General features: G+C 37.0%; 1 protein-coding gene across 27 annotated transcripts in view; it reads left to right on the top strand.

Moving 5' to 3' along the window:
• The window catches only part of LRRFIP2 (LRR binding FLII interacting protein 2), a 94,141-nt gene that overhangs the window by 14,438 nt on the left and 65,022 nt on the right, over nucleotides 1-14,681 (top strand). For all 27 annotated transcript variants that reach the window (XM_084902803.1, XM_084902800.1, XM_084902798.1 and 24 more), the window contains exon 2: nucleotides 1,930-2,071. In XM_084902803.1, coding sequence (XP_084758929.1) covers nucleotides 1,982-2,071 — 90 coding nt within the window. In that variant the 5' untranslated portion in view covers nucleotides 1,930-1,981. The remainder of the gene's footprint in view (nucleotides 1-1,929; nucleotides 2,072-14,681) is intronic.

The following is a 14,681-nucleotide window of genomic DNA, read 5'->3' as shown; positions in this document are numbered from 1 at the left end:
CCCATCAGCCCTGCCCTAAGAGGCCCCTGGGTTCCAGTGACCCACGGTAATTGCTGCAGGCACCTCAGAGAGAAAGCTGCCCTCAAGTTTCACCTGCTGCCAGACAGTCCAGTTTCTCCCTGAATGAGTCTGGGAACACAGAGTCTCACCCAGAACTGGAGTTCAGAGCAGTTGAGAGCTTTTGTCTCCCTCCCAATTGAGAAAGCCAGCTACATACTTAGTTGCCAGCCCTCTCTGTGTGCGCTCCTCTGTACCTCTACGCTTTACTTCCTCACCTCCTCTGAATTTCAGTGTGCTTTTCTCTTTCCTTTTAGTTGTAGAATTTTCACTTAGCCATCCTTCCTGTGGTTCCGGATGATGTACATTTTGTCTTTTAGTTGTAGTTTTAAAATTGTTGTGCAAGGCAGTAGTTTAGGTGTTTAACCTATGCTGCCATCTTGGTTTCTCGAGTTTTTTTTCTTATATCCAGATATATTTTCTATGGCAGAGTAATAAACTATCATCAGTCTTCATTCTGATTGACAAACATAACAAGCTATCTATGGGAAACAAGAAATGATGCCAAATTAAAATGAGAATGGCTGGAATTTTCATTGAAGAATACTTTTTTTTGGAAGAGTAGATAGATTGATACGGAGTGGTTTTGTTTTATTTTGCCTGAATCAAGTAAATTCCAGTAAATTAAAGTCACTGATAGATTTAATATATTTTATTCTTTTAGGATAAATTTACTTGAGAATTCTTTTGTGACTCACAGTGTAATCAAGTTTTACAAACTTACTGTGTTAAAAAACATTTTTAAGTTAATGGGTGTTTAGCTAAATGAGCTGTATTTCTCAAGAAGTGGAAGGTCATACAAATTGGGATGCAACTCTCATGAGAATCTTTATTTATTTTTATTTATTTATTTATTTATTTATTTTTTAAATATATTTTATTGATTTTGTACAGAGAGGAAGGGAGAGAGATAGTTAGAAACATCAATGAGAGAGAGTCATTGATCAGCTGCCTCCTGCATACCCCCCACCGGGGATATACCCTCAACCAAGGTACATGCCCTTGACCGGAATCGAACCCGGGACCTTTTAGTCCCCAAGCCGACACTCTATCCATTGAGCCAAACCGGTTTCGGCTCATGAGAATCTTTAATTTCAAATATGTACCTTGTGTTAGAAAGGTAGTTAGATGGTTTAAAAAAAAAAAAAATCATCTTTGCTATTTAATCTTGAAGGGTTAATTTTTCTTCTCTTATAAAAATAGGCCTATAATACTTACAACAATAATGGATCCATAAATTTATTCTTAATTATAGGCCTACTTTAGTTTTGTTTATCACTATATTTGGCACTTTCATACTACCTGGCATAAGCAGGGACTCAGATATTTGTTGATGGACAATGTTGGTTATTGTTAATTGCAATAAAATAAACCTTCATTTGATCTTTATGTAGTAAAGGGTTACTTGGAATTGTTTCTAAAATTACACTAAAAAGCCAAGTTACCTTTGTAACTTTAAGATCTATATTAAAATATTTTGAATGTATTCTCTCAAAGCTTTAGGCTTAATGATTTTTCTGAAATTCCTCTCCACCCTCCCTCTAGCCTCTGAAAAGGAAATAGATTCTAGAAATAGCTGTAGTAATTTTAAACAAGTAAAATGACTGTTGACTGCAGTTTTCTGAGGCTAATATCATAGGTTGCCAGGGGTAGTATAGTAAAAAGTGTTGAGAGGTTCAGTAATTAGTATAAAATTAAATATCCTAAATATTGTTAGAATAATTTGATAATGAGAAAAAGTATTTGATGATTAATTTTAATTTATATGTATATACATAAATATTTTATTTTTGTTAAAAGTGAATGTTTAAATGAGTGTTAAAACTGCACAAAGAGAAATATCCTAAATAATTCTATTTTTGTTTATTTCAGGGCTGAAAACAGACTAAATCATTTATCAGAGTTAAAAGACGGTCCTGACAAGATGGGGACTCCTGGTTCTGGAAGGAAACGGACACCTGTGAAAGACCGATTTTCTGCAGAAGATGAAGCTCTGAGTAACATTGCCAGAGAGGTGTGTGTGGAAAACCCCCTCTCAACACTGACATGTACAGATGAGAATGTTGTAAAAATGCTCGGATTAGAGAGTTATAGATGTTCATTCATTGAGCTAGTTTCAGAATGTTTGCTATAAGTAATGTTGTATTTGACCTCTGAAATACTGTATTAGAATAAAATATAGTTGCCAACTCTTTACTTGGATATTTATTCAACTCATTTAAAATTAATTTCTCATTTTCTCTTTGTGGATAAGATGAGTTCCAGGTACTAGTCCTAATATATTGAAATTTATAATTAATCTTCATATTGAAATTTACAGTAATTAGAATCTTGAAAATATGATAACTGGATTATAGATGTTCATTGGGCTATATACAGTTAATATATATATTACACAGGAGGCACTGTGTAAATGTTGATAGAAATAATTCTTATTTGGTATCTGCTCAGATTCAGTGTTAGAGCTGTTTTTTTAAATATAAATAGTGGAATTTTTATGTTTAATTTTTAGCCAGTAGCAGGGCTTCAGGAGAATTTTTGTTTCAGTTTGTTGACACTCAGAAGAAGAAAAAAAAGGAAAGGGGTGTCACCTGTTGAATCACTAGCAGCATTTCCTGTTGCATATTAGAAATTTAAGATGACTCCCAGCTCTGATTTCTTAGTGAGGTGCCTACTTTGTTTCAGACTCTAACTCTATCTGTAGCTGCAGACCTGACTATAAACTAATCTATAAACTAAACATGAATTGTTTAGAGTACTGCATTATTAAATTATATTTTCTGGGGGGTGAGAATTAATCCCTCATCACTTCCTCTTAGTTATTCTTAGTAAATAACTCATTTCGAACTAGTGCTGTTTCCTTTTGACATATTACACAGTCTTTTTTGGCCAGTGCATTGTTACGTTTTTCCTCTTTTAAGCTACTCAAATAGCTTTTGAATTAGAAGTCAAATTCTGTAGGAGAATATTTGAAGCAAAGAAAAATAAATTAAAAATTGATGACAAAATTCATATTACTTTAACAAAATTAAAAAATCAGTGAGATATTTTAAAATAAAAAGGTAAAAGGGTATTTTAAAATGAAATAAAGTAGCTATTACTTTACAACAATATTAAATATTTGCATAAAGTAAAGTATTTTGGAAGCCTTGTAGTTTTAGTTGAAAATGGAAACTACGTAAAATGTTTACTTTCAAAATTGGAGGCATATACTCAAATTTCTGAAAGGGGAGAGAATACTGGCACCTGCTAGGCTCTTTTTGTACTGTCATTAAGTATTTGAACTCTTTCTGAGGGTATGATGCTTCATTTACAAAATTGTTACAGAGTTCTAACATCCAACGTTTGAGTACTAGCTCTGTGACAAACACTATTTTAAGTATTAAAAATGCATTAATTTAATCCTCACAAAATTCTGAGATTGGATTTATTAGTTTCATTTTACAGATGAAGAAACCATTGCACAGAAAAGTTAAGTAACTTTCCTAAGGTCATCACATAGCTAGCAAATGGTAGAGCTTAGAGTCAAATAATGAACTCTGGCTCCAAAGTCTGAGCATACAACCACTCACTCTGCTATACTGTATCTGAATCTTCTCTAGCTCCTTCATTAATCGCTTGTTTTTCTAAAACTTTTCATGATTTTGAAAGTACTTCCATATCTTGATTCTCACAATAACCTTGTGAGTTAGTAAGTAGGATATGTTTTTTTATTATTAGCCTTATTTGTAGATAAGGAAACGGATAAAGCTGAGAGATAAATGTCAAAAAGGTTGTTTCCATATCTTGGCTATTATAAATAATGCTACAATGAACATGGGGTGTATATATCTTTTTGAGTTAAGTGTTTTTGTTTTCATTAGATAAATACCCAGAAATGGAATTGCTGGGCCATAAAGCAGTTCTAGTTTAAAATTTTTGAAGAACCTCTGTGTTGTTTTCTATAGTGGCTGCACCAATTTTTATTTCACCAATTGTTCACAGTAGTTCTCTTTTCTCCACATCCTTGCCAACATTTATTATTTCTTATTCTCTTGATGAGAGTCTTTCTAACAGGTGTTTGGTGATATCTCACTGTGGTTTTGGTTTGCATTTTCCTAATGATTAGTGATATTGAATACCTTTCCATGTATCTGTTGGCCATCCCTATGTCTTCTTTGGAAAAATATCTATTCAGATCCTCTACCCAGTTTTTAATTGGATTGTTGTGCTCTCTTCCACAGCTCATATACATACTAAAATTGAATTGTTTGTTCTAATTCTATGAAATATGCCATTGGTATTTTGATAGGAATTGCATTCAATCTATACATTGCTTTGGATAGTACGGACATTTTCTTTCTTTCTTTGTTGTTATTATTATTTTTTCAGAGAGGAAGGGAGAGGGAGAGAGAGATGGATTTGGTGATGAGAGAATCGTTGATTGACTGCCTCCTGCATGTGTCCTACTGGGGATCAGGCCTGCCACCTGGGCATGTGTCCTGACTGGGAATCGAGCTATTACCTTTTGGTTCATGTTCAACCGCTGAACCATGCTGGCTGGGCTCTTTTTCTTTTTAAATAACTCCTTATGTTTTATGTTTTTCATTGATTCTAAAGAGGGGAAAAGGGAAGGGGAGGGAGGGAGAGAGACATTGATGTGAGAAAGAAACATCAATCAGTTGCCTTCTGTATGCACCATAAAAGGGGATTAAATTCGCAACCTGGTGACCTGACTGGAAATCCAACCTACCAAGTTTTGATGTACTGGACAGTGTTCCAGTCAACTGAGCCAATAGGCCAGGGCAATCTTCCTGCTTCTTGAAATTTTTTGGAATAGTTTGAGAAGGACAGGTGCTATTTCTTCTTTGAACCTTTGGTAAAATTTACCTGTGAAGCCATTTGGCCAGGACTTTTGTTTGCTGGGAGCATTTTGATTATAACTTCATTTTCATTAGATAAACTGTAATCAGTTCATTCAGATTTTCTGTTTCTCCTTGAATCAGTGTTGAGAGATTGTGTGTTTATAGGAATTTATCCATTGTTTCCAGATGGTCCCATTTGTTGGCGTATAGTTGTTTATTTTCTTATAGTCTTTTCTATTTCTGTGGTGTCAGTTGTTATTTCTCCTCTTTCATTTCTGATTTTATTCATTTGGGTCCTCTCCCTCTCTCTCTCTTTTTTTTGTTTTTGTTTTTTTGAACTTGATTAAAAGTTTATTGATCTAGTTTTCTCTTTTCAAAGAACTAGCTCTTCTTGGTTCAGTGATCTTTTGTATTTTTTAAAGACTATTTTTTTTTTTTGCTCTGATTTTTATTTCTTTCCACTTACTTTAGGCTTTGTTTGTTGTTGTTTTTAAAAATATATATATTTTTATTGATTTCAGAGAAGGGAGAGAGAGAAAGAAACATTGATGAGAGAATGATGAGAGAGAAGCATTGATCGGCTGCCTCCTGCATGCCCCCTACTGGGGATCAAGCCCACAACCCGAGCATGTGTCCTGACTGGGAATTGAACTATAACCTCCTGGTTCACAGGTTGACACTCAACTACTGAGCCACATTGGCCATGTTGTTGTTCTTTTCCTAGTTCCTTTAGGTGTAAGGTTAGATTGTTCATTTGAGATTTATTTTATTTCTTGAAGTAGGCCTGCATTGCTATGAATTTCCCTCTTAGGGCTACTTTCCCTGTGTCCCTTAGATTTTGGCTTGTTGTGTTCTCCTTTTAATTTGTTTGGGTATCTTTTTATTTCTTCCTTGATCTCATTATTAACTCATTTTTTGTTTAGTAACATGTTATTTATCCTCAATGTGTTTGTGTGTTTTTTGGATTTTTTTCTTGTGATTGATATCTAGTTTCATACTGTCATGGTCAGAGAAGATGCTTGGTATTTGATTTCAATCTTCTTAAATTTATTGAGACTTGTTTTTTGTTCTAACATGTTGTATATTCTAGAAAATGTTCCATGTGCACTTGAAAAGAATATATTCTGCTGCCTTGGGGTGAAATGCTCTGAAGAAATCCATCTAATCTAGTATGTCATTTAAGGCTGCTCTTTCCTTGTTGATTTTCTGTCTGGAAGGTGTATTCATTTATGTCAGTGGGGTATTTATATAGTTGTGAGTATGTGAAACATAGATTTTATTCCTGTATTTTTTAAAAATATATTTTATTGATTTCTTACAGAGAGAAAGAGAGAGGGATACAGAGTTAGAAACATTGATAAGAGAGAATCATCGATCAGCTGCCTCTTGCACACCCCCTACTGGGGATATGCCCACAACCAAGATATATGCCCTTGACAGGAATCGAACCTGGGACCTTTCAGTCTGCAGGCCGATGCTCTATCCACTGAGCCAAACCGGTTTCAGCTTATTCTTGTATTTTTATTATTTATTTTTATATTATTATTAATTATTTTATTTTTTATATGAATAACTGTAAACCTACTTTTGCCTCCTTCTGTAAATGGGTCTTGTTCTCTTATCCATTCAGCTATCCTTTGTCTTTTCGCTGGAGCATTTAAACCATTTACATTGATAAGTACATATTTATTGGCATTTTATTCTTCATAACTGTGTTCTTCTTTTTCCCTCTTTTTTCTTCTTTTTAATGAAGATCCTTCAACATTTCTTAAAATACTGGTTTGGTGGTAATGAACTCTTTTAGCATTTTGTTACCTGGAAATATCTTTATTTCACCTTCAATTTTTAAATGATAGCCTTGCTGGTAAGATAGTCTTCATTAGGCCCTTGCTTTTCATCACTGAATATTTCATGCCAATTCCTTCTGGCCTGATATGTTTTGTTGAGAGATCAGCTGACAGTCTTATGGGAGGCTAACTGTCTTTCTCTTGCTGCTTTTAAGATTCTGTCTTTGTCTTTGATCCTTGGAATTTTAATTATGATGTATCTTGCTGTGGGCCTCTTTGTGTTCATCTTGCTTAGGACTCACTGTGCTTCCTGTATGTCCTTTTCCTTCATCAGGTTAGGAAAATTTTCAGTCATTATTTCTTCAAATAGGTTCTCAATTTCTTGATCTCATTATTCTTCTGGTATCCCCATGATGAGGATGTCATTAATCTTAATGTTGTCTATAAGGTCTCTTAAACTATTCTCATTTTTTTTAAATGACCAGTAGCACAATCTCCTTGATCACCTTAGCTGGGTGCTCCGGAAATGTCCCTGGTGTGGGTTATGGGAGTCCTCCTGTTGTAATTGAGTCTTGATTGCTAGTAGCCTGTTCATGTGTGGGGTTGACCCTCAGGTTAGCTGACTGAGGATTGACCCTGATCACAATATATAAGCTGCTGTGGGGTGTTGACCACACTAAGTGGAATTTGCCTCAGCAAGGTCTCCCTTTGGTTGTGCGTCTTGTATAGCTAATTGGATCCTTCTCTGATGTTGACTGAGGCTTGCCAATGTACTATGTGTTTGTTCTGGGCCTCTTGGGAGGGACTTTGGTGCAAGTCAGTGTCAGATGCTGCCTGTGTCTGGTCCTGGGCAACCTGTTTGGAGCTAGAAAGTGATCCATGGTTTGTGGCTGCCTCTGCTGTGCCTGGGTGTACGTGAGAAGGACCAAGCTGCACATCCAGGCTGGTTTCCACTAGCACTGAGTCCAGGGGCAGGTCAGCAAGGCACCCACCGAGCTCTGCCTAATGGCTGGTTGTTAGGCTTAGTCACTGAAAGAGACTCTGGTAGTACTTGAGTTGCAAGAGGTAGGTTCTCAGTGAATCACAAGGGGTAGGGTTGAGCAGTGTTTACTAGATTGATACAGTCTTAAACCTGGTGCCAGTGCTGGGTTTGAGGCCACTTAGCCAAGGGTACACCAAGGCTTGCTATCATCCACTGGGTTTCCTCAGACTTCTGTGGTGGGACGAGGTCTCAGGGAATTGTCGGGGTAAGGGCAGCAGAGTTTATTGGGCCCAAACAGACCAAGATTTGGCCGTGTGAAGGAGGGGCTCTAAAGAGTGTAAGAGGTCCAATATGCGAGAGAAAAATGGCCCCCCGACTAGAACCATACCAATCAGTCTGGCCTGGATTTTACCTGCTCTTCCTGGAGAGCTCAGCAGGGCAACACTGTGGGGAGTCCACAGGGTGGAGCTAGTAGATCGCTGGTGAGGGGGAGGCACTCCTCAGGCTCTCAGAAAGGTGAGGGGAATGGCCTGTGTTCCGGAACCATACCTCAGTTTGTTCTAGATTCTGCCTGGACTTCCTGGAGTGCTTTATCTCAGCAAGGTGGTCTGCCGGCAATCAGGAGATCGGGTGTTCTGCAAGTTCAGCGGGTGGGGCTGCCGGGAGTTCGATGAGTGGGGCTAGTGGATCTTTGTGAAGGGGAGCCACTGGTCAGGTTCATGGCAAGATGGTAGAAATAGTTCCCACCCTAGAGCCACGCTACTCAGTCATCGACATCCTCTGAGTCTGCCCAGACCTCTACATGCTGGGCCCAGACAGTTGACTCCCTCAGCAGGTTGAGTGCCTGCAAACAAGATTTTGTGTACTGGCCCTTTAAGAGCATGTTTGGCCCAGCCGGTATGGCTCAGCAGTTGAGCATTGACCTAGGAACCAAGAGGTCACTGGTTTGATTCCCTATCAGGGCACATGTCTGGGTTGTGTACGAGTGTGTGCAGGAAGCAGCCCATTGATGATATTTCTCTCTCATTGATGTTTTCTTCCCACAGTCCCTCCCTCCCTTCTTCCCTCTCTCCTTCCTCCTTCTCTCACCTCTCTCTCTCCCTCCTCCTCCCTTCCTCTCTCTCTAAAAATCAATTAAAAAATTTTTTTTTAACAAAGAGAGTGCTAGGTTTTAAGCAGACTCTTGTCTCCCTGGCAGACAGAATGCCAACTAATCTTCACAGCCAGATGCTGTGTGGGTGCTTCTTCCTGGCTCTGGCACTCTGGGCAGCAGAGCCTGGCATGGCATTGACACACCCTTGCTCCTATGGGGAACCTTGGCAGCTGAGGGATCTTTCCGGATCTCAGCCACCATCTGTGAGAGCTGGACCAGCCCATTTCTTATCTCTTCCTTCCTACTAGTTTCCTTGTGGCTTCCATAAATCCTTGGTTATAAGACTTCTGTTCAGCTAGTCTTCAGTTGGTTATTCAGGTTGATTGTTCTATATTTTAGTTGTAATTCCAGTTTGGTCCTAAGAAGAGATGAGTGCAAATTCCACCTACTCCGCCACCATTTTGGATCTCTCTTTCTTAGCTTTTGAATGATCTGAGAATCCTTCCTGTGATTCTCTCAAGATCCATGACCCAAAGAAAATTAATACTCACAATGCATAGTTCTTTTAATTATAAAGAATCAGTGACAGGCATAAAAATTGATCTTGTTTTATAGAAGTTAGAGTGTTTAGAGACTTTATTGTTGAGCAGAATTTACACGTGTACAAATTTGGTGCTTAAACCTACTTATAATAATAAGGATAAAAGAAAGCTTTATGGCTGTTTACCATACCATTTGTGCTGCTGGAACTTTTGGATTTCATTTTTTAATAACTTAATGAGATATAATTCACATAACATAATTCACCCATTGGAAGTGTGTAATTCAAATATACCAATGGTTTTTGGTATATTATTGGTTATTTAAAGTTGTTAAAATATATTGATATATAACAAAATTTGCCATTTTAACCATTTTTAAGTCTACAATTTAGGGCCATTAATTACATTCATTCTGTTGTGTAACCATCACCACTATCTATTTCTAAAATCTTTTCATCACCCCACACAGATATTCTGTAACCATTAAGCAATAATTTTCTACTTCTCTCTTTTCCACCCCTGGTAACTTTTTTTTTTTTTAAGCATTCATTTTCTTTTTTAAAAATATGTTTTTATTGATTTCAGAGACAGGGAGAGGGAGAGAGAAATAGAAACATCAATGCTGAGAGACAATCAATAATTGATCAGCTGCCTCCTGCATGCCCTCTACTGGTGATTGAGCCTGCAATCCTGCCCTGACTGGGAATCGAACCATGACCTCCTGGTTCATAGGTATCCAATGCTCAACCATTGAGCCAGGCAGACTTTTAGTTTACTATATGTCTCTTGCATTTGACTATTCTAGATATTTCATAAGTGGAATTATATAGTATTTGTCCTTTTGTGTATGGCTTATTTCACTTACATGTCTTTAAGATTTACCTATGTTCTAGCATATGTTATAATTCCATTCCTGCACCCCCTTTTAAGTGACTTAATTCCTTTATTTGACTGAATAATATTTCATTGTATGTATATCCTAAATATAGTTTACCTATTTATTTGTTAATGGACACTGATTAGATTTCATTTTGCTGCCTAAGGAGGTAATAGCCCTTCTAGGCATCCAGTAATGAGAACCAAAAATCTGTGGTTTAGCAACCTGAGAAAGATACAAAAGGAACATTTGTGCTTAGTTTAAAAGACATTGTTCATTGTTATTGTTGTCTGGAATGATAGTCTTAATTGTCAATAGAGCTCATGATCTTTAATTTGCTATTTCTGAGTAATTTATTCATTTTTAGGTCTTGGCAAGTTAAAGGTAAAATACTTACGACAAGGATACCAGCTTCATTATTATTGTTGTTGTTGTTAATCCTCACCCAAGGATATTTTTCCCATTGGTTTTCATAGAGAGTGGAAGGGAGGGGGGAACTAAGAGGAGAGGAGAGAGAGAGAGAGAGAGAAGAAGAGAGAGAGAGAAGCATCAAATTGAGAGAGACATATTGATTGGTTGCCTACCATACGCACCCTGACTGGGGTGGGGTTTGAATTTGCAACCCAGGTATGTGCCCTTGACTGGGAATCAAACCTATAGAAATCAGTACTCGGGCCTAGCTCTAACCACTGAGTCACACCTACCAGGGCAAGGATACTAGCTTTTAAAAATATAAAGAATTATCCTGGCTTGTGTGACTCAATTGATCTCTAAAAATCAATAAAAATATTTTTAAGGAATGCAGAGAAGTATTATAATCAGCAATAATTAAGAACATTAATTCTATGTTTTATTTGAGAATAGGGTGGTTGTTTTTACTCCTTATCCTAGGATGTTTATTGGTGGGAGGGAGGAAGGAGAGAGAGAGAGAGAGAGAGAGATTAAAATCTCACCTCCGGGCTTTTAAAAACATATTTTTAAAAAAGAAAATGAATGCTTAAAAAAAAAGAGAGAGAGAGATTGATTTTCTCCTGTGCACCCCAACCAGGGACTGAACCCACAACCTAGGTATGTGCCACGATCAGGACTCCTCAAGTGGAGCCCTAAAGAGCTAAGATTTCTCCGTAACCTGTTTGGCTCAGTGGATAGAGCATCAGCCTGCGCACTGAAGAGAAGAGTTCCAGGTTCGATTCTGGTCAAGGGCATGTACCTTGGTTGCGGGCACATACCCAGTAGGGGGTGTGCAGGAGGCAGCTGATTGAAGTCTCTCTCTCATCGATGTTTCTAACTATCTCTCTCCCTTTCTTTCATTAAAAAAACAATTAAAAATATTTTTTTTAAAAGAGCTAAGATATCAAAGTCAATTCTCGAGGCTTTCTTAATTCTGGCTTTTTTTTTTATTTTATCATTGTGTGTTTGGTTCAAATTGTTCCATGCAAATTGGATTCGTCTGAAAAAGTAACTTTACAGGAGGCAGAATTACTCTTACTTAAAAGACCTTTAAATGCTCTCAGTGATGGTACATAAAAATTTACAAGAGATTCTGAAATGTGAGTTACTTTTTCAGAGTTATAAAAAGTGTTTTTTTTCTTTCCATTTCTACCCGGTTTAAAAAAAAAAAAATCCCCCCTTTTTGTATTTATTGATTTTTATTAGTCAAATTCTTTGAAAGAGTAAATTTAAGTTGTTCTTTAGTCATTTGGGATTTCTTCTTTTGGCATTAGTGCATGAATTCAGCCAATGCCCATCAAGGGCAGATCTCTCTTCCATCCAGTGTTAACTCTCAAATTTCTCTGTTCCTTGATTTGTCCCTCTAAACAGAATGAAGGGAGAATTATTGAACCTTAAGACTTAGTTTTGTGTCAGTGTGATTGAAAAAATTTTTGGTCTAATATTCACTGTCATGATCTTCACCATTCCCATGACTTATAGGAATTTGGGGGTAAAAATTCAAATAGTATAGTATCATTAACCAAAATATGAAGACTGTACTAGCAAAACCTCCCTTCTCCCCCCAGTATATCTGCTAGAACTGATTCACATTTTCTCCTTTGGTTGGATATGTCATTGTAGATTAAAAGTTTCATTTTTCAAACTCTATAATCTTAAATTTTCTCTCTCATTCCAAAAGAATATTTTGCTTCATTCAAAAGGTCTTTGAATAAAGACAGCAGAAGAAAATGGGTTAAAAATCTCTGTATTTGATCTAATACATATTGGTATCTATGCTTAGAAAAATTTAAATATTTGATCTTCAACTATCAAAAGCTTTTAAAAAGGTGGTGAAACATAATTATATTGCAAAACCTAAGAAAAGTGCAACCTAAGATTTTCTACTAAAGGGATGTTGCTAGGAAATAGAGTGATGATTTTTATTTGTTAATTTGGAAACCATAGCAACACAATAAATATTATGTCTCTCAATTTGTCTTTCAGGGTTCTTTTGGCATGAGTGCCACGGAAGAATAAACAAAATTAAACACAGTAAACTCTGAGTCTTAGCTACCTGAATTAGTCATTTTCCATGAATGTTGTACTTTCTAGAATTTTGTGTTTCAGATTTCTTAAAATTTAAGCATAGTATGTAAAGGTCCAGATTATACCTATCTCTATAACTCATGCCAGTTGCATGGGTTTTATATTATGGATATACATGCAGGCTGACAATTGCAGACATGGTTCAATCAGTACATTATGAAAATTTAATTTGCCTCTCTTTAAAACTGTCACATGATCACAGTAGCAAAAGCTTTAAAACTAGAGGTTTCCCTTTTTTATAAAGATACTTGAGTGTGTAATTTGATGTATTATTTTTTCTAGTAAATAGTAAATGCTGAAAGGTTTTGATGATAAGTATCCATGAGTCCACCACCCAACATTAACTAATGTCAACATTTTGTGACAGTTGTTTCTGATCTTTTCTTTACAAAGATAGGCAGGAAGGAAGAAAGAAGACATTATAAACCAAGTTTAGGACCCTTTGTTTCACCCCCCAACCCTCAGGCCTATCTCCCTACCACAACTGGGGACCACTTTAATAAAATAATAATATATTCTTCCTGGCCATTTTCAAAAAGTTCTAACATAGCCCTGGCCAGTGTGATTCAGTTGGGCATTGTCCCACGCACTGAAAAGTTGCTGGTTTGATTCCCGGTCAAGGCACACGCCCAGGTTGGGGACTCAATCCCTGGTAGGGAGCTTGCATCACTCTCACACATCAATGGTTCTCTCTCTCTCTCCCTCTCCCTTCCTTTTTCTTTCTCTAAACATCAATAAAATTCTTTAAAAATAAATAAAAGTTCTCCCTTGTTTTATGGATTTTTGTGTATTGCTTCCTAAGCACTCTACAGGCACAGGGTATGAAACAACTAGAACCATGTGAGAAACTGCCAGAATAATAGTGCAGTATGGCTGGAGAGTGGTAGGGGAACGAGAAACACAGCCCCAGTGTTTAAGAGCCAGTTCGATCAAGGACTATGGAAGAAAGGCTGAGTTGGACATAAAGATTTGCAAACTACCAATATTACTCAGGGAGGAAACAGAGAGTGAAAAAGTGACATCAAGCCTGGAAGTTTTTATTATATTGAAATTTAAGGAGCTAGCAGGGGAAAGTGGACCTATATATGATCCAAGGAAGAGAAGTCGTAGAGTCAAAAGGAAAACCAGGAAAGACTAGTATTGCAGAAAGCCCGGAGGTGAGATTTTAAAGAAGGAATTGAGTGGTCGTTGATGTTGGAAGTTCAGATAGGACAAGTGAGATAAGAATAGAAAAATTTTCCTACGTTTGGTAGTTAGTGGTCATTAGTTACTTTGCATGAGCAATTTCAGTAATGTGATTTGGACAGAAGCCAGAATGCAGTCATATGATGGGAGTGAGAATTAAGGAGGGAGGTGCTAGGAAAGTTGGTTATAAAGAAGACAAGGTAGAATTTAACCAGATGGTAATTTTCATTTGTTTTTTTAAATAAGAGAGGCTTTGCCGGAACCAGTTTGGCTCAGTGGATAGAGCGTCGGCCTACGGACTGAAGAGTCCCGGGTTCGATTCTGGTCAAGGGCATGTACCTTGGTTGTGGGCACATCCAAGGCAGCTGATCAATGTTTCTAACTCTCTGTCCCTCTCTCTTCCTCTCTGTAAAAAATCAATAAAATATATTAAAAAAAAAAAAAAAAAGATGAGAGGCTTTGAACCCACTTATGATCAGAAGAACAAACCAATAGAGTGGGAAAGTGAAGACGGAGAAGAGATCAGATAGTTGGGCAAATTCCCTGGGGAAGATGGACTTTATGTTATATAACAACATAAATTTATATTAGTTTATAGTTATATAACATTTCTCTTGCCTTTGAATTTTAAGATAATGTGATCAAGCTTTAAAAAAAAAACAAACCACTGCATTGTCTCCCTTCCCCCCCAATAAGACTTCCAAATGAAATTTGACTTGTGGATTATATTCCAAGGAAACAGTAACCACTGTCCAGTAGATTGTATAGATCCTGCC

Source organism: Pipistrellus hanaki (genome assembly GCF_964339955.1).
Source record: "Pipistrellus hanaki genome assembly, chromosome: 13".
Classification (NCBI taxonomy): Eukaryota; Metazoa; Chordata; class Mammalia; order Chiroptera; family Vespertilionidae; genus Pipistrellus; species Pipistrellus hanaki.
The sequence above is the reverse complement of the archived record's forward strand: the minus strand, read 5'-3'. Positions and strand labels throughout refer to the sequence as shown.